The 19,123-nt window shown below is 32.5% G+C and overlaps 1 protein-coding gene across 1 annotated transcript in view; it reads right to left on the bottom strand.

Annotated features, from left to right (window-relative positions):
* Positions 1-1,103: 1,103 nt before the first annotated feature.
* LOC145335089 (uncharacterized) overlaps positions 1,104-19,123 on the bottom strand; it is a 38,152-nt gene continuing 20,132 nt past the window's right edge. Inside the window, exons 2-16 of the mRNA XM_080180798.1 lie at positions 14,156-14,218; positions 13,480-13,552; positions 11,492-11,710; positions 8,803-8,865; positions 7,764-7,828; positions 7,128-7,225; positions 6,926-6,963; positions 6,687-6,750; positions 6,149-6,276; positions 5,664-5,796; positions 4,959-5,103; positions 3,615-3,733; positions 3,108-3,160; positions 2,645-2,696; positions 1,104-1,690 (exon numbers count right to left, since the gene is read on the bottom strand). Of these exons, the coding sequence (XP_080036924.1) occupies positions 1,639-1,690; positions 2,645-2,696; positions 3,108-3,160; positions 3,615-3,733; positions 4,959-5,103; positions 5,664-5,796; positions 6,149-6,276; positions 6,687-6,750; positions 6,926-6,963; positions 7,128-7,225; positions 7,764-7,828; positions 8,803-8,865; positions 11,492-11,710; positions 13,480-13,552; positions 14,156-14,218 (1,365 nt within the window). The 3' untranslated portion in view covers positions 1,104-1,638. The remainder of the gene's footprint in view (positions 1,691-2,644; positions 2,697-3,107; positions 3,161-3,614; positions 3,734-4,958; positions 5,104-5,663; positions 5,797-6,148; positions 6,277-6,686; positions 6,751-6,925; positions 6,964-7,127; positions 7,226-7,763; positions 7,829-8,802; positions 8,866-11,491; positions 11,711-13,479; positions 13,553-14,155; positions 14,219-19,123) is intronic.

Genomic DNA, 19,123 nt, shown 5'->3' with positions numbered 1-19,123 from the left:
TAAACTTCCAGCGCAGGGGCCTGACTGTTGGGAACCCCAGCTACACGTCCAACAAGGATCTGACCCTGCTAAGCTGGATCATTAAAATTGTTTAGTGTAGCTGTTGCCACTGCCAGATGTACAGCCGCTCACCTAGTAGTGATCTCTAAATCAAAATGGCTATACATATCTGTGGCTACATGTTGCCATGCACCATGGCTGGCCATGCTAAAAGTGGCTACAGTCATTTAACATTGCCATGTAGCCACAAAGACAGCCACTTAAATAATTAATTATAATTTTTTTATTTCAAAACTATCATAGATCTTGAAATTTAGATTTTTATAAATAATAATTAAATAAAATATATATTAAATGTTGAGACCTAAAAGATTTTTAAGATCCATATTTCTAGGATAGCCGGCATTGCATTGTCATAAAATCCATGTTTTATTGGGAGAACTGGCAGTGGCAGCAGCTGCAACTGTGGCTGTAGCAGTGGCAGTGGCATCGGCTGCACTAGATTATTTGAAGTTCCAGCTCTAATCACAAACAACAGCTAGAGGGTATCCAGAGAGGCATTCATAGCCCAAGCCCAATATACAAGTTACTGTTGCCAAGCTGTAATATACAGCTATTCCACATTGGATAGTTTTGGGAATGGGTTCGAATCCCCACTTGTGTTAACACAATATGGCACTTCCTGTAAGGAACTCCAGGCAGTCAGATTGGCCAGAGGAGCAAATCTACTCTGTTTTGGAGCTGTTCTATTACAATTACACTAAAATATTGAAAGAAGAGTAAAGTTTGTATTAGGATATTTAGTGTAATATTACTTAAAATCTTAAAATGGCTATATCTAGCAAGAAGGAACGGCTGGGATTTTGTTCTCAACTGATTCTAACTACCATTAGGTCCTATTTGAACGCCCAATTGTCCAAATGATTGGGAAATTTTTTTAATCTAAAGTTCGGTTAAGGAGGGGTGTGTACAATTTTGCTTCGACACTTACACATAAAATTCGTATTATTCAGAATTGACACTATACAAGTGTTAATGTCCGTTTGTCCTACTGTTTTAGTGCTTCGCTTTTATGGATGTTGTCATCATTGTTTAAAATTTCATTTTTCTTACATAACCAATAGGTAAGGTATGGGGAATAATGTCCTTATTCCTTCGCATTAATTCGATTTCTATACTCATTTTTATCTGTTAAACTGTTTTCGAAGCATTTTTGAAAAGGGTCTGTACTAGTGTACAATATTTATGAAGCAAAACACTCTAAAGGCTAAGAAGAATTTTACCCATAAGGGAAAGACACATAAAAATTTTGCCAAATGTAACCAATGAATATAAGAAATTAAAATTTAAAATTCTAATAAACATTTGATTTGGGTTACTTTCTTATTTTTAATCTTGCAGTATGATTCTACAGATGTCAATTATATTTTTGATACCCCTATCAAAAATGCTTAAAAACAGTTTAAGTTGCGGCTGCTAAAAAAAGCCTGATGTTTAAGTTTTGAAAATAAATAATGTAGATAATAAAATACACTATACTATAACATACAAAATGCCTTTTAGAATATTTTACAATAATAATCCAGTAATATATCAGTAAAATTGATTTAAAGATTTAATAATTGGGTTAATTTGTTTTCATGTTGAATTTGTTTTTTGTCCATTGTGACTGTAACTCTTTAACATTTCTCTGAAAAATATATAAATTATTTTTTTTTTGAATTGTTATCCTATTTGATAAAATATTTCTTACTTTGCTATCTATTACAACAGTCCCCAGAGTTTTGTGGTGAAATTTTCTTATTCGTTGGCTATAAAACTTTAGTGACTTATGTGGATTTTGATTGGTTGTTTCATTAAGTTGAGTGTTCAAACGTTTCAACCACTAATTTTAATCTACATAAGGGGTAATTTTATGTACATCATTGAGAATGTACATCAATTTATCGGCCATTGTCTTATTCCTTCAGATCCCTGGCTTCCTTAGCCCTTTCAGATTGTTTATTTCCTAAAATCTAAGGACGACTGTTTTTTAATCCACAAAGCCAGTTTTCTTTTAAATCTATGGGGCAATCATTAACATTTACTTGCCTAACCTAATCTAAAATAACAACCTATCAAAAGCTACTGCAAAAATATGACAAAACTCGCTACTTTGTTTTTATTTCCATGATCCTTTTATTTAAGTAATTAAAACCAGGGATCGGAAGCCGCGCGTAAACCGCGTGTAAGCTTCAGTGAAATCGTCATTTTATCACTATAAAATTTAGCTGGATGTATAAAACTGTCTCTTTAGTAGACAATCCTTCTTTCAAAAATTTCTTTTTCTGCTCACAAGCAGGTTTAAAACTGAGGCTTATGCGCGGCTGAGGCGCAGCTTCCGAACCCTGATTAAAACACAATCTTACTTTCTATTTTAAATGATTTGTTAAAGTTCCCAAGATATTATTGATCTCTACCTGGGTTTCCCTACCAGGTTTGCTGACGTCCTTTGCTCGCAAGGATGATAAAAATTAAAAAATTCCAATTCAAATTTGTGGCTAATTATCACACTCAAAACTTCAATTAATTTCTTTCTTTTACTGACATATATTGAGATAAAAAAACACCCCACCCCTTCGATCCTAAATTATTAATGTTTTACCTATATTGGGAGTAAACCAATTTTCTAATTGCTGGATTTTTCTTATCAACGCCTGTACATAAAATACATTATATCAGTTGACTAAAATTCTAAAGTTTCTTATGTTCTTTATAAAAAATTGCTTTAGTATAAACGCCATTTTCTTTCATCTTATTTTCCATCTTCAGTTTAAATGACAAAAATTAAGAGAATTGAAATTGCATATTCATAAAATTAGTAGGGTGCTCATTGATTCACCAGGGGGTTGAGAAACCCTTAGGAGGTGAAAAAGGAGATGGCAGGCCTTTGAAAATTTAATTTTAAGTGGGGTGTTGACACCCATTTATACCTCCCCTACCGCACGCCACTGCAAAAAGTATCTCAAGTTTTGACAGTGGTGAAATATATCAAGTATTTGGATTGTTTTAAAACATTTATACTTTAGGTAGATTTGTAGCACAAATTTCTAATGAATTATCTTTACCTGGTTGTCCGGTAGCATCCAGTGCCTGTTGGCTTCCACTCACGTCCACTGATCTATGATTAAGACAAGAATGTAAGTGTAACGTGATGCATCATCTTATATAGAAGCTACGCACTTCTGTATGATGTAGACTAGACTTTTTTCAGATTTCGGATTTTTATTTTTTTGTTCTGATTGTCAGAAAATTGTGATAACCAATCACACACAGAATTTTTTTGAGGCCACTGTTTTAGATGTCCCCAGGGCCATAAAAATCACGAGAGAGGATTAAAAAAATTTCATTGTTGGTAAAAGAAGTAAAAACTCTATTAGATGTTTTATTAATAGTTATTTATCGTATCATATTATAGACAGTTTTACGAGGAGAGTAAACTAAAATTAAAAGATTCTAGTTTTGTAGAAAATTGTCTATAATACGATACAATACATGCTTTTTACAGTGTGGCTTAGAACTGGTTCTAATCCGCGGATATTAAACGATTTATAAGCCCATAATGTTTTAAATACCTGGGCCCAAAGACAGAGTTTGATCTGTAACCGCTGGTAGCAGGTTTGAGTCCTGTTGACATCAGGTTATTCTGATCCATGCTAAACTTTCTGGGCATGTTGACAACCTTATGTCTCATCTAAACAGAGATAAAATATAAATAAAAAATTTCCATTATCGCTTTCAAACCGATTAATGTCCGGTGAATTAGAACCGGTACTCAGCTATACTGAAAAATTATGTATTGCATCTTATAATATCCATTTTTTTACGATTACAAAAATATACAATCATAATATCAAAATCAGATTTTTTAGCCCGTGCCTTTGGCATCTTGGGGCTAACTAAACTGGTTTAATTTTAGATTTTTATATCCATAATACGACGCGCGATTAACAGTTATTTCTCGCATCGTATTTTAAACAGCTTTCCGTGGATATAGAATGTACAATTATAAGATTAAAACCAGTTTTTTTAGCCTTCGGCACCTCGGGGCTAAAAAAAACTGGTTTTAATCTTATGATTGTACATTTTTATATTAGTAGAAAGCTGGATAAAATGCGATGCTAGATATAGTTTTTTCGTATGTATGAGAACTGGTTCCTATCCACCGAATTCGAATGAATACGAGAATAACTATTATCAGTTTTGCTTTATATTCTTCTACGCTTTTAGTATTATATTTCAAATGCTTTACTAAAGTCTAAATTATATTTTAAAACATTTAAGCGATGTTTTAAATCTAAAACAGTTGGTTAAAATTAATTAGAACAGGAAAGGAAAATCAAAGACTTTTGTTTCTAGGTAAATCAATGATCAAGTCTTGAGTAAGAAATAATCTAAGCAAGGATGACAACATCCATAAGTTGGGGAGCAACACCGCGTCGTTATGGATAGACTGGATTGATACAAATAGATATAAGAGTAGATGCTAGGGAAGCTGTCACAAAATATTAAAAGGATCTAAATAAAGGGATAAGACAATGGCCGATAAATTGATGAATACATCCAAAATGATGACACACAAAATTACCCCCTCTTTAGATGACACTAAGTGGTTGAAACGTTTGAACACTCAACTTAATAAGCCAACCCATCAAAATTCAGTGAAAGTTCCCAAAGTTGTTAAGCCAAGGAATAAGAAAATGTTATTGTTAAACATTGGGGACTAGGGTAATAAACAGCCCATTGTCCCCTCTCTCTCTGTTCTATTTTCATATTAGCCGTAAAAAGTTTTTTTTATAACATGGTTTTATCGACTTTTTTTTAGCAGATTGGAAACTCACATTATCTTTTGAGAGAGAAAGTGAATTAAAGAGAAGCTACGCAACTAATTTTAGACGGACATATATTATGTAGTTTACCTTATCATTTTCGGAATCATCAATAGTTAGCTGTGACATACTGCGCTGGAAGGCGGGCACAGCAGTTTCTGGCAATATTGATTCTTGACCTCTGTGTGAGTAGCTGTCCGGGCTTTGAGTCATGCTACGGCTGCTGGCATAATCACTAGGAAATAGGTTGGTTAAAATCGGTTGTATAATTAATAAAACTATGTTTTGATTCCATCTTTTTTCAATCTATGCTAAGATCTGCCGTTTACCAAAAAGTATTTTTTTCTGCCACTAGATTTGTTTAGTAATTTTTTGCGATTTCTCTTGGGAGGGTGGTGGAACCTTCCCAAAAATAGTTATAAACCTTCCAAGGACCTAAGAGAAGCAATCCAGTAAAGGATACCCATTCCCAATATATTTACAAGACCCTGTATAATGAATCACGCAAAATCTTATTCATCATTATATAGAGTAGTTTCGCTACTGAAAAGTATGTTTGAAATACTCGGAAACACTGGTACTCAAAGTTTAACAACGTTAATTTATTCGTTGGCTCACATACTATGGGATGGCACTTTTAATAAACTTTGGTTGGATCCAAACTATATTATAGTGTTAAAGTTTTTCAATCAATAATTTCTGTCTACAGAAGCGGTAATTTAGTTTATCATCATTGGGTATGCACATCAATTTATCAGTTATCGTCAATTGTCTTATCCTTTATGATTGATATACCTGCTAGTTTCATTTGTCTGTGAAAGTTTGCGGCCAAACAGCAGTTTTGTTTCTTCGTTGAGTGGCGGTGGTGATATTAGATGTCGTCTTTCTTCACTCACAGCTGATACAAAATGTCTTCTTCCATCTTGTCCTTGTGGCAGTATATTTAGAGGCAATAGATTATTAAATTACAGATTAATAAAATATTATAATTGACAAAAACATATGACAACATCCATAAGTAGCAAAATCCATGAATTCATTGAATGACAAACAGACAAAGTGAGTTAAAGAGAAGTTGTACATCATTCCTTAAAAGAACAGAAGAAAACTAATGAGAGGGTTAATGATAGTATTAGGATGCTCTATGGCTAGGGATATGTTCACTGGTTCAGTCTAGATTGACTGATGGACAGACAGAAATCATAGAGCAGCTATTTTACTTAAAAATACTTTAAGAGTTTTAAGCAACTGACAAGTAACTATCTCTAAAAACACAATGCCTTGTGGTGGGGAAATCAAAGGTCGTCCTCCAGTCTGGGTTTGTGGCAGTGACACTTCTAATTGTCGTCTTTGATTTGAAGTATGTTCCTCACATTCTGCTATAAGTCGTTGTTTTTCAGCGAGCAACCTTGGAAAGTTGAAAAGTAAGTAATCTTGTATAATACAAAGTAGAAAGATTCTGTCTGAATGTCCATCTGTCTGTCTGAAGCTTAAGATCTTAGTAACCGCTGAACCGATTGGGTTCTACTCTTCAGGGAATATACCAACTGGTCCTGTAGTGGTTTTAAGCTATTTTCTGGTAGGTTGGGACTTCCCAACCCCTCAAAAAAAGATAAAATTAACTCCTCCAAAACGTGAATTTCTTGGCTTCTATTTGAGATAGAAGATAAATTTTTGTGAATATTCTCCAAACCTCCAAAATATGAGCATCCAGTGTCTGCTTTACTTGGTTGTTAAAATTTTAAAATGTCAGAGCTTCGCTACTTATGGATGTTGTCATCCTTGATTTTATCTTGAAATTTTCTTTTTTCTGAATACCTTGTCATAAGCACTTTAAGTTTGTCCTCTTCTATTTCGCCATTGTCAGCTAGATCTTCAATGTCTTCAATATTAAAAAAATATATTTATTTAAATATTTTTTTTTTTACTTGATAAACTGCAGTTACATATGTACAAGGATTTATATGCCTTTTGTATTGTTTCAATGCCAATTGCCTATCTTTACAAAAATGTAGTAGTACTTTATTTTTAAAATTGTGTTATTGAAAATGAATCACCTGAACTAAGTTTTGTCTGTTGATTGTTTGACTGAAGTCTGAAAAGAATATTTTATGTTGTTTTAATGATAAGTATTTCTCCTCCTCCAATCAACAATCAAATTAAACTAGCTGAATAAATATGGGTATTTTGATTTTCATGTGTTTTAACAATATAAATTTGTTGTGTTAGTCATACTTTAAAATTCAAGTTAACACTTACTTTATGCCTTTTTTGAAGGATTGTTCGTTTTTGCCAGGATTATTTTTCTTTTCTTCGTCCAATCTCTTTTTGATGTCATTGCTGATTAAGTTTACATCCTAATTTATTCAAAATACGTGTTTATTTACAAGCTTTTTATATCACGTATTATAGTTTTAAAAGTATTTATTATAAAAAAAATCACCAAACCTACCCTAAGAGAATAGTTGGCATTCTATTTCAATGGTTTATGTCGACTATATGTGCAGGTTTTTGACTATTTTTGTTGAAATAATTTGATTGCAATGTTGATCAGGAACATTATCTCTTCTCTAATGGCACTTGATATGAGGGGGAGAACCCCCCCCCCCTGTTTTTAATTTTTGAAAAAATTTAATATTTTTGAAAAGAAAGATATTCTTTGTTGAGAATGGTTTTTTTTTCTTGGATGGTGGTGGTATCCTTCCCAAAAATCGTTATAAACCAACCCAGAAACTATTAATAGCTACACTATTTCTGAGAACCATGTTGGTTCAAAGGTCAGCAAGTACAAACAGACCCGCACTGAGACATTCTGTTACTTTTATATAAAGTTAAAAGATTTATTTTCTACTCCCTTATCCCTGAAGCACACAAATTAACACGTAATAATCTTGCCTGAATTTTCTCCTTGAGTTGTTTGATGAGCAAATCTGTTTCCGGGTGTGAGGCAGAGTCACTCCCTAAATAAATTGGAGAATAGTTATTTCTCGCATCGTATCATAAACAGCTTTCCGCGGATATAGAATGTACAATTATAAGATTAAAACCAGTTCTTTTTAGCCCCGGGGTGCCGAAGGCACGGGCTAAAAAACTGGTTTTAATCTTATGATTGTACATTTTTATATTCGTAGAAAGCTGGATATAATACGATGCTAGACATAGTTTTTTCGTATGCATGATAACCAGTTCCTATCCACCGGATTCGAATGAATACGAAAAAATAATTTCAACATGCAAGGTTTTTAATAATTCTAATGGTTTTAGTATCGAAATCTACTCTATAATTAGTTTTGACTGTGTGTCCTCCAGTTTTAAGATTATCCTTAAAATAAAGTAACATGATCTGTGTGAGTGTGTGTCTGTCTGTGTACCAAATTATCTCTTTAACCACTGAAACGATATGGTCCTCCTTTAGAGGGTAGTTTCTCATAGATACTTTGAAGGTTTAAAACTATTTTGGGGAAAGCTACAACCAACCTCAAGTGCCACTTGAGTGGTGTAGCTGCTTTCAATCATATTTCAATATTAATTAAGCGAATATAATGGAAGGCTCTGCTATAATTCTAACTAAAGCTAACCTAACCTCAAATAAAGCATGAAAAACCTTTTTAAAAGTTTTTGTATTTCACTTTGAGGAAAATTCAAGGAGGGGGGGTATATTGGAATGTAAATTATACTAGTACCCAAAGTTTAATCAACATATTTGTTGGCTTTAAAACTTTGAGTACCTTTCACTAATAATGTTCACATATGGGGAATAGGTTTATCATCATTGGGAATATACATAAAGTTTTAACTTCCATTGTCCTATCTTAAAAAAATTGTGATCACAATTTTTTCCCCCTGGATTATTGATAGATAGGACAATGGATGATAACGTTAAGTTGGTGGAAAATATGAAAATTAAAATTCCTTTATCTGTATGGTATTGTACCTGTTATCAGTTTGTCCTGTTTAGATGCAAATGGCTGCTGCTGTACGCTGCTTCCTATTTTCTCTAAAAATATTAGGGTATAGTCCCTTTTGTGACATCGCCTCTTAAGGGGCGTTTCGTAGCATCGCCTCTTAAGGGGCGTTTCGTCGTATTTTTACAGTAGCGTTTGATAGGTTATTTTAGGTTAGATGATTTCCCCGCAGGGTTAGGCAATTGGCCCCGCCGGCTAGAGCCCTCCGCAGGGGCTAGAAATAGGAGAAAAGCTACTGTAAAGATACGACGAAACGCTCCTTAAGAGGCGATGTTACGAAAGGGACTATACTTTAAAAGTGTGTATGCCTTACAACAACAAGGATGACAACATCCATAAAAGCGAAGCACTGAAACGGTAGGACAAAAAGACATGAACACTTATATAGTGTCAGAACTGAATAATCAGAATATAAATGTAAAAGAGTCGAAGCAAAATTGTAAGTAAATTTGTTGAAAAACTGCTTTATACAGGATAATGTTTATGGACATACTTACATATTTAGGACTTGATTATAGAGTTGCTTTGCTTATAACATTATACTTTGTTGTCCCAGGAATCAATATACCAAAAATCAGATCAATCGGATGATTAGATCACATAAAAATTTGTTGTTAAAAAAGTAAAAAAATCAACATGTTTAAAATGGACGGACGGAAATTTTGGTAATGGTTATAGAGTTGCTACGCTTTCTAAATCGTACCTAACTACTAAAGGAATCACCAAGCAAAATTTAAAATCGATAGGACAATTCTAACATGCCTAAATTAACGAAAAAAGCTATCCGTTACGGACGGACGTACGGACGGACGGACCGACCCTAATTATAGAAAAGCTTCGCTTTTAAAAATGCCCATGGTGGTGGGGGTCGGTAGATACTTTGCATTTTTGTAGGCAGCGAAACTACTTTATAATTACAACAAATGTGTGTACGTCTACTAAAGTCATTTACGTAATGTTGAAAATGATGAAAATAGGCCTCTCTATAACATAAGTTAGTGAAATACACCCAAACAAGGATGACAACATCCACAAGTAGCGAAGCACAAAAAATCGTCGATTGGAATACGTAGATTTAGAAGGTTTTTACTAAAATCAAGAATAGATTTATTGGATAAAATAAACATGAAACCTTGTTTTATTTTGCATGATGACGATGGTCAAAGTAAATTATATTAAAGATGCTCATAACAATGGGAAAAATTATTTTGATACAGATATCCCATAAAAGTTTGAAAATTGCATCAAAATATACAAAGATATGGGGAAATATGTAAAACATATAAAAATAGCCAAAAACCTGATAAAAGACAGTCTGGCCGTCATGGTTGTTTTATTAAAACGATAAAAAATTTAATTTTTAAATCCCTAACTTAAAAAATTTGGAAATCGGACCATATACATATGGAAAAAAGTGTTAAATATATAAAAATAGCCTAAAACCTGCTAAAAAGGCAGTCTGGACGTCATGGTTATTTTGTTTAAAAGACGGGAAATTTAATTTTGATATATATAACTGAAAAAAATTGAAAATCGGACTATAAACACTGAAGATATGGAGAAAAATGTTAAATACATAAAAAAACAGCCTAAAACCTGCTAAAAAGGCAGTCTGGCCGTCATGGTTGTTTTCTTTAAAAGACAGAAAATTTAATTTTGATATCTATAACTGAAAAAATTTGAAAATCGGACCATAAACACTGAAGATATGGAGAAAAATGTGAAAAATATTAAAATAGCCTAAAACCTGCTGAAAAGGCAGTCTGGCCTTCATGGTTGTTCCTTTAAACGACGGGAAATTTAATTTTGATATCTGTAACTGAAAAAATTTTGAAAATCGGACCATAAACACCGAAGATATGGAGAAAAATGTGAAAAATATAAAAATAGCCTAAAACCTGCTAAAAATCGGTCCGAACGCTAATGATGTTTTATGGTCAATTGTGCTCCTTAATGATGGGAATGTTGTCAAAAAATTTCAGCATTCTATTTTTTATAGGAGCTGAGTAAATCCCATTTCCCCCTTTGCGTTACGGACTGACGGACTGACTGACGGACGGACAAAGTGAATTATAGAGTAGCTTCGCTACTAAAAAAGACAGATATATTACAACCCTTTAAACACGTACTGGATTGTAAATCATTAATAACCAAAGTTTATAACCATGTTATCTTACTTGTTGGCTAAAAAACTTTAGGTAATTTTATTTGGTTGATTCGATATTAGTTGTCAAAACTTTCCAACCGATAAGTCTATCCTTCAGGGGGTGTAATTTAATTTCTCATCATTGGGGATGCAAATCAATTTATTTTTCATTGTCTTATCCCTTAAAATTCCTGCTAATTTGTTAATATTTTGCAAATTTCTAAGAAGGAGCAGGTGCTTTATAACATATTTTATTTCAAATCTTAATAATTCTTAAGAAAACAAGGACTATTACGTCCTAAATCAGTGTATCTGTTTAAATTATATGATGAAAAAATACGGCAAAACAAGAAGGAAATTTGAAGGAAAGTGAAGAAAACTAAATAATCTACACTTTTATCAATACAGAAAAATTTACAGACAGAATGCAGAACAGACAAATAGACCAAAATACTTATAGAATAACTACCAAAAAGTACAAACAGTTAAATTAAGAATCAAACTGGTATTACCTCTACTTTCAATGAAATTGCCGCCATTTTGATTTCTAACATCGCCATTTTGATTTGGAGCAGAAAATGCACCATTTTCTCTATTGTTCATTTCATCTTTAACAATTCCATTGTAATCTTTTGCAATACCGTTGTATTCTTTTAGTCCAACGCCGTTTTCTTTGCCGTTTTGTCCATTAAGATGGGCTGTTATGATTTTAGCTATGCCCACAGATGAACCTAGAACAAAAACAGTTATCAGATCATTATTCACGGTAAAACTAGAAAAATTCCAGGGATCTTAAGGGATAAGACAATGAATGATAAGTGATATTGTTAAAATCACTAATTATTTAGATTAACTTTACTGTTTGAAAAGTTTGAACACAACCGGCTAGAAATCAACCAAATTACCTCCCTATCAATAAATAATTTTTGTACCTGGATAAATAGATAGATAATATTTATACCTGGAACTAAATCAGAGGATATAGATTGTGGAGAATAGACATAATAAAGGAAACTTGGAGGTCCACAGATAGATAGAAAGATAATGTTTATACCTGTAACTAAATCTGAGGGAACAGATTGTGGAGAATCAGGGATAAGGGATAGGAAACCTGACCATTAATTAGGTCTTGGCCTAGATTCTAAAGGGATATTGCAACTATTACAAATTCCTATCAAACTGGCGGACGCTCCCAAGTAGCTATCGCTCTAAACCAATAAGAATCGGCCTGTTTTTAACAACCAATCACCAATTGGCGGTAATTTTAGAAGCAGACAATTCTAGAAAAAATAATGATTTCGTCTGCTACTAAAAAATAAATATAAATGGTGTTAGATCACATTAGCTTAATTATTAAATCTGCTTAGAGTTAAACATTAAAAAAGGGCCATATAGAAAAAACAAAAATAACGGGATTATTTTTTGGAAAGAAGGAAGCTACGAATTTTCATTTGGCAGTTTATAGATTAGATGTTGTATTTTGAATTTTAAAAATTTAATACGGAATTGCTACAACACCTTAACCCTAATATATGTACAATACAACACAGTACAAATATATTACTACATAATAGTATCCAAAGAACTTGATAGAATGTTACCCAAGTGCATATTAATTTATTTATTTTGAATTTTAATTAGCAATGAAATTTTCAAATATAATTTTTACTCATTAATAAAAATGCAAATAATACAAACTAAAATCTGTCTGAGGGAAACCCAACGATAGCTTTCTGACAGTTCAAATTACCAAAGTAAAAGATAAAAAAATTTTGGGAGAGAAAAACTTCATTTTAACAAAAGCCATTAATATATAGGTTTATAAAAAGTTATGTTTTTTACTTTAAACTAGCTACCTGAATTTGATTATATACTTTATCTACACACACACACACACAGCTTTTTCATTAGCGTTTTATACGAACCACTGCGCTATCCCAAAACTGGTTTATTAGGCTAGAAATAGGCCTAGGCTTGAAATAGGCCTGAAATAATATTTTCCTATGTTTCCCATCCCTTATCCCTGTGGAGAATAGACATCATGTATGAAACTTGACTGTCAACAGATAGATAGATAGATAGATAATGTTTATACCTGGAACTAAATCGGAGGGAACAGATTGTGAAGAATAGACATCATGCAGGAAACTTGGCTGTCAACAGATAGATAGATAATGTTTATACCTGGAACTAAATCAGAGGGTACAGATTGTGGAGAGTAGACATCATGCAGAAAACTTGGCTGTCCATAGATAGATAGATAGATAGATAGGTAGATAGATAAGTTTTAGATAATGTTTATACCTGGAACTAAATCTGAGGAAACAGATTGTGGAGAGTAGACATCATGTAGGAAACTTGGCTGTCAACAGATAGAAAGTTTGATAATGTTTATACCTGGAACTAAATCAGAGGGTACAGATTGTGGAGAATAGACATCATGCAGGTTAAACTTGGCTGTCCATAGATACATAGGTAGATAGATAGATAATGTTTATACCTGGAACTAAATCTGAGGGAACAGATTGTGGAGAATAGACATCATGCAGGAAACTTGGCTGTCCACCATAACTCTGAAATTTTGGAGAAGTTAACTTATAATCAACTTTATTCACAGAATTTTTGTAACCCTCCTCCCCAAGCCTTCAAACGATTTTTGGATTATGAAAGAAATCTAAGTAGCGAGTTTGGTCGAATTTTCATAGTAGCTTTTAGTGTTATTATAGTCCTCAAAGTTTTATATGTTTTCTTATGCGTTAGCTTAAAAACTTTGGAGACTTTAGTGAATTTTGATTGGTTGATTTCTTAAGCTGAGTGTTCAAACGTTTCATCTAAAAATTTTATCTACAGAAAGGATAACTTTGGGTATCATCATTTGGTATGTACATCAATTTATCAGCCCTTGACTTATCCCTTAAGATCAATGGAAATAGAAATAACCCCTTTATAAAAATAATCGGGGCGGAGAGTAGTCATTTTTTTTATGTCTAACAACTGCTGGGAACTCTAACCTTGCAGAGGTACCAAGTACCAAAAATAACCTGACCTAACCTAACCTGATCCAAAATAATAAACTTACTAACGGAACTACTACTTACTACACCCCCCGTATTATGATTTATTTCAAAATAAAATGGGGGAGGGGGAAGGGGTTACAATTATTTTTTTTAGCTTACCTGAAAATCTCTAAGGGCTTCTTTTTCACGGTTATCCAATCCAAGTTCTAGCAACTTTAAAACCTAAGAAAAGTTTTTAATTATGTTTTAAATATCAGATATTTTTCATTGTTGATAACAATAACACATTCTAATTTCAAATTTAGATACAGCTGTTTGAAATAGTTTATTTTTGTGTGTTTTTTAAAGAATTTTAATTTTCATGCAGTCTTTGATTAAACTAAAATGTTACACAACCTCAATGCTCTAAGTGCATGATATTCAAATTGGATATATAAATAATAGATGGATAAATAAATAAATGGATACATATATAAATAAAAAAGTAGTTAAATATATAGATAGAGTGATTGATAGATGAATATAAATTTAATTAGATAGATATAAAAAGAGATACATATTTAGATAGATCTTTTGATAAAATTGAAGTAAAAAAAATAGTTTTACTATAAAATATTTTGATAGATAGATATAATTGAGATATACATACATAATGATATTATACAGATAAATAAATAAATTTTTAAAAACTGTACAAGCTTTAAAGTAATGCACAAACAAAATATTTCAGAGCATTAACATGAAATAATATAAGGAACAGACATATGATTATGTAGATAAATAAAATAAACTGATAGGAAGATAGATATTCTTGTAAACAGATAATTATTTAGACATATTATTAGATAGATCATAGGCGTCCAAGGGGGGGGGGGTAATGGGGCGATTACCCCCCCCAAACGATTTTAGGGGTGCCGTAGTCACCCCAAAAAATTTTTTCATTTTACCCCCCCCATTCAAAATTTACCCCTACCCTGGGGGTGACGTAGGCACCCCCAACCATTTAGGAGGGGGTATATACCCCCCCAAACAATTTTGGGGGGGAAATACCCCCCCAAAATAAAAAATCTCTAATAAAAAAAATTTTTGCGCGCTTCGCGCGCATTTTTAATACTATATATTTAATAAAATTTAAATTACCCCCCCCAAAAAAATTTTACCCCGGGGGTAAATTTTGGGGGAGGGGTAAGCTAAATTTACCCCTGCCAACAGATTTCAGGGGGGGTAATTACCCCCCCCCAAGCAAATTTTACCCCCGGGGTAAAAATTTTGGGGGGAGAAAAAAAAATTTGCGGCGCGCGCCATTTTTCCAACCCCGAACACGAATTACCCCCCCCCCTAAAAAATTTTTACCCCCCCCAAAATAAAAAGCTTGGACGCCCCTGAGATAGATAGATAGTTTAAAAGACATATACTCAGATAGATGGATTTATAGTCAAATAGACATATAATCAGATAGATAGATAGATACCACTTAACTTGTGATATCATGAAACAGGCAACAATTTAAGGGATAAAGGGGTTAAACAATTAAAAATTTATTTTTCTTTAGTTTGATTCTAAAAGCTTGAGGGATCAAAAATTGACGTACACCCCCAATTATGACGAGAAAAAAATTATAAATGCTTTAGATTAAAATTATTGGTTGAAAAGTTGAGTTTCTACCAACCGACTACGATTTCAAGAAGTTTTTAATCCTACGAATGATGAGTGCTTACAAAACTTTTGGCCCCAGTATAATTCACTGTTAATTCCTTTCTTCTTTTATTTTCACTATTAGAATAGTGTTACTTTGTAGATGAACTGTTTCTAGGAGATATGCTGTACACGTAAATTTAAGAACTAATAGATTTAAAATCAGACATTAAAATGGATAAAAAGATTGTTATCCATGGACACATAATTACAAAAAATAAATGTAAAGTCAATACAAATCATTATTTGAGGAGAAAAATTATCATATCCTTCAGTCCCTGGCGAAGTTTAAGCATGATGTCAGCCGTTTGTTTTTCTAAATGTTTGAAGAAAATGGGGAAGTTGTAATTACCAGTTGTGCAACTATGCATAACGTCAAGAAAAACCAGAGAGAGATGGGACAATGGGATCTTTTTTACACTAGTCCCCAAAGTTTTATAATAATGTTTTCTTACTCGTTGACTTAACAACTTTGGGGACCTTAGTTAATTATGATTGATAATTTCATTAAGTTGAGTGTTCCAATGTTTCAACTTCTAATTTTAATCTACAGAAGGGGTAATTTGTGTATCATCATTGGGAATGGGCATCAATTTATCGGCCATTGTCTTATCCTTTTAGATGCTTGAGAAAAACTAGGTGCTTTTCCGCAAAGTGACTGAAGAGTACTATAACCCCCCCCCCCCCCCCCCCCGGTTCTAATCCAGCGGATATTAATCAGTTTTGAAGCCATACTGGAAAAAATAAGATTATACTTTTTTGTTCAAAAGTTAGATTAATTTTTAAGCTTTGCTTTAATTTATATTGTCATCCTTGTTTTTTTCTTCTTCAAATATCTATTGCAAACAGTTAAACTTCAAATCTAATTAAGTTGACGGTCATTAAAGTAATTGATTGTGCGAATTTTTTCAGGGATCTAAAGGGATACAACAATGGCCAGAATTTTTTTGTACTTTCACAATGATGATACGCAAAATTACGATCCTGTAGATTACAATTAGTGTATAATACGTTTGGACACTCAACTTAATGAACCAACCAATCAAAATTTAATGAAAGACTCCAATTTTATTAAGCCAACAGATTAAAAACGTTATAATAAAACTTGTGGAACTAGTGTGATAAACAGCCCAATGTCCCCTCCTTCCCTGGAATTCTTTAGTTTAAATATTATTTAACAGTTAGCTTGGTCAAATTTGCAGATTATATAATTTGAAGTTAAATGTAACAAGGATGAAAGCATCAATTAGAAGATAAGTTCATTGTTAAAGAAATTTTCCCAAATAAGTCAAAGAAAACTACTTTAAAAAATACAAAGTCAATCATATTCTGTATCTTGGTGAAATTTGCAGATTATATAATTAGAAGTTGAATGCAACAAGGATGAAAGCATCCATAATAAGCAAAGCTCATAAATACAGAAATTTCCCTCTTCTATGTTCATAATATCTATCCTATCTATGATAAAAAGAAGTTATATATAAATTAATAAGATTATTTGGTCTGAAGATCAAGATTTCAATAACTACGGAACTGATTAAGTTTTCCTTCTTAGCAAAGCTTAGCATAAATCCTAGGATAGTTTAAGGCTGATTATTTTTTACATTTGAGTCTTGGGATGGTTTTAGGCTATTTGTTAGACCATTTCATATCACTTTCCTAGTGTCTCTTTTAGCATTACAGACAGGTCTACAACCCAATTAATTTTTTTTTACTGGATAATCATTCATTCACATTGGGAATCTTCATTAATAAATCAGACTACTATTACGTTTCCCTTAAACATTTTCGAAGTAGGGTCCGACAGACAATTTGGAATGCTTTACTTATATCTCAGTTCAGAACCGGTTTGATTCCAGCGGAAGTAGAGCAAAGCAAGTATTTTTATCTCTCTATCTCTCTCTGTATCGTTAAAGTTAGTAAGTATTAATCCCTCAGTATAATTTTTTTCAAGCGAAGCTTTTCTTTAATTAGTGTCGATACGCCTAGACGTCCTTTTGTAAAGGATTGCTCTTATCTACCTTTCTTTTAAATAATACTATCTATCTATATTTCTTTCTATACTATCTACATATACTTCTTTCCATCCTATCTATCTATCCATCCCTTCCATTCTATGTGGCCATCTATCTTTATTTTCATGCTATCTACCTATCTATCTTCTATTAAAAAGGCAATCATCTCTTTCTATCTTTAAAAGAATCTTCCAAAAATGTATATGAATGCAACATTAGATATGCAAAATGCGGGTACTCAGTAAAAGCGGCTCCTTGAACTAACAAAATAATAGAATAACAGTGTATTTCTAAGCATAATAGTGTTATTATTATACTGTGATTTTACTGTAAAAGAAAGACCTAAGAAACCACCGTACAGTGTAGGTATTCTTGACCTTGATTTTTGGCATAGCTACAACAATGGATATACAATAGGTGGATATTGTGGCAGGGAAATGTTTGTCGTCAATTTAGGTTGCTAACATTGTCCTAAGATATTGTTCAATTCGTTCCTTCTTGGTCAGAGGAGGGGATGGGTTAGAGCATAAGGGGAAATGGGGGGTTTATTAGCAAGCTTAGAGAATCATTATATCAGGGTATGCGAGAATCAATATCCACGTATTAAATATCAATTGCTACAGCATTAGTATGTACATAGTAGAAATCAAGTCTAATATCCGCAAAAAGAAGCTCTAAATAAGCCGCAACTTAGCCGTTTGGCAGTTTATAATACTACGGATTGCCATCATTTAAATAAAGTATTAATGGTTTTTGTCTGAAATTTAAGATCTCGGAAATTGTTGGTCAGAATTGGTTGTACTTTTCTTCAAAGAAGCTTTTTAAATGTCTTGGTTTTAGGCTATGTTTCTGACTCCCCCTCCCCTCTTTTATAGGTTAGGGACGAAGCAACTGGTCTTTAATGTAAATTATATAATTGAATCGACAATGGCGTATTCATATATTATAGTGGTGGTTTTAGGCTATCTTATTTCCATTTTTGCGATTCCCTAGAGACTAGTTTTAAAAAAGTGCTAAACTTCCAGATGGCATTTAAAGATAAAAAATAAAAAATTTTTAAAAGTATATATTATGAAAAAACAACATTAATCATTAAACTATTATTCTCAAAAAAAAATTGAAATACGTTAATCAGAAAATATACTTTTATGGAGAGGTTCTTTATTCTTTATTTTTTTTATTTTTCTATGCATAGTTTTGGTATGTACTTTATACAAGGTTACTAAAATCCAAAGCAAAATCTGGGGTTAACTAATTTTGGAAAAAAACATAGAGGCAATTTGTTAACATACATAGTCATTTTATTGATTAATTCTATCATTTAAAGTAGTAAGTTCTTTTTTTTTGTCTGTAGAATAAGATTTCTGTAACTACCAAATCAATTAAGTTCTTAATTCTTTTAAAGCTATCTACAGGT

This window comes from Acartia tonsa, chromosome 13, assembly GCF_053477335.1.
Source record: "Acartia tonsa isolate MP-2025a chromosome 13, ASM5347733v1, whole genome shotgun sequence".
In the NCBI taxonomy this organism is placed as follows: Eukaryota; Metazoa; Arthropoda; class Copepoda; order Calanoida; family Acartiidae; genus Acartia; species Acartia tonsa.
The sequence above is the reverse complement of the archived record's forward strand: the minus strand, read 5'-3'. Positions and strand labels throughout refer to the sequence as shown.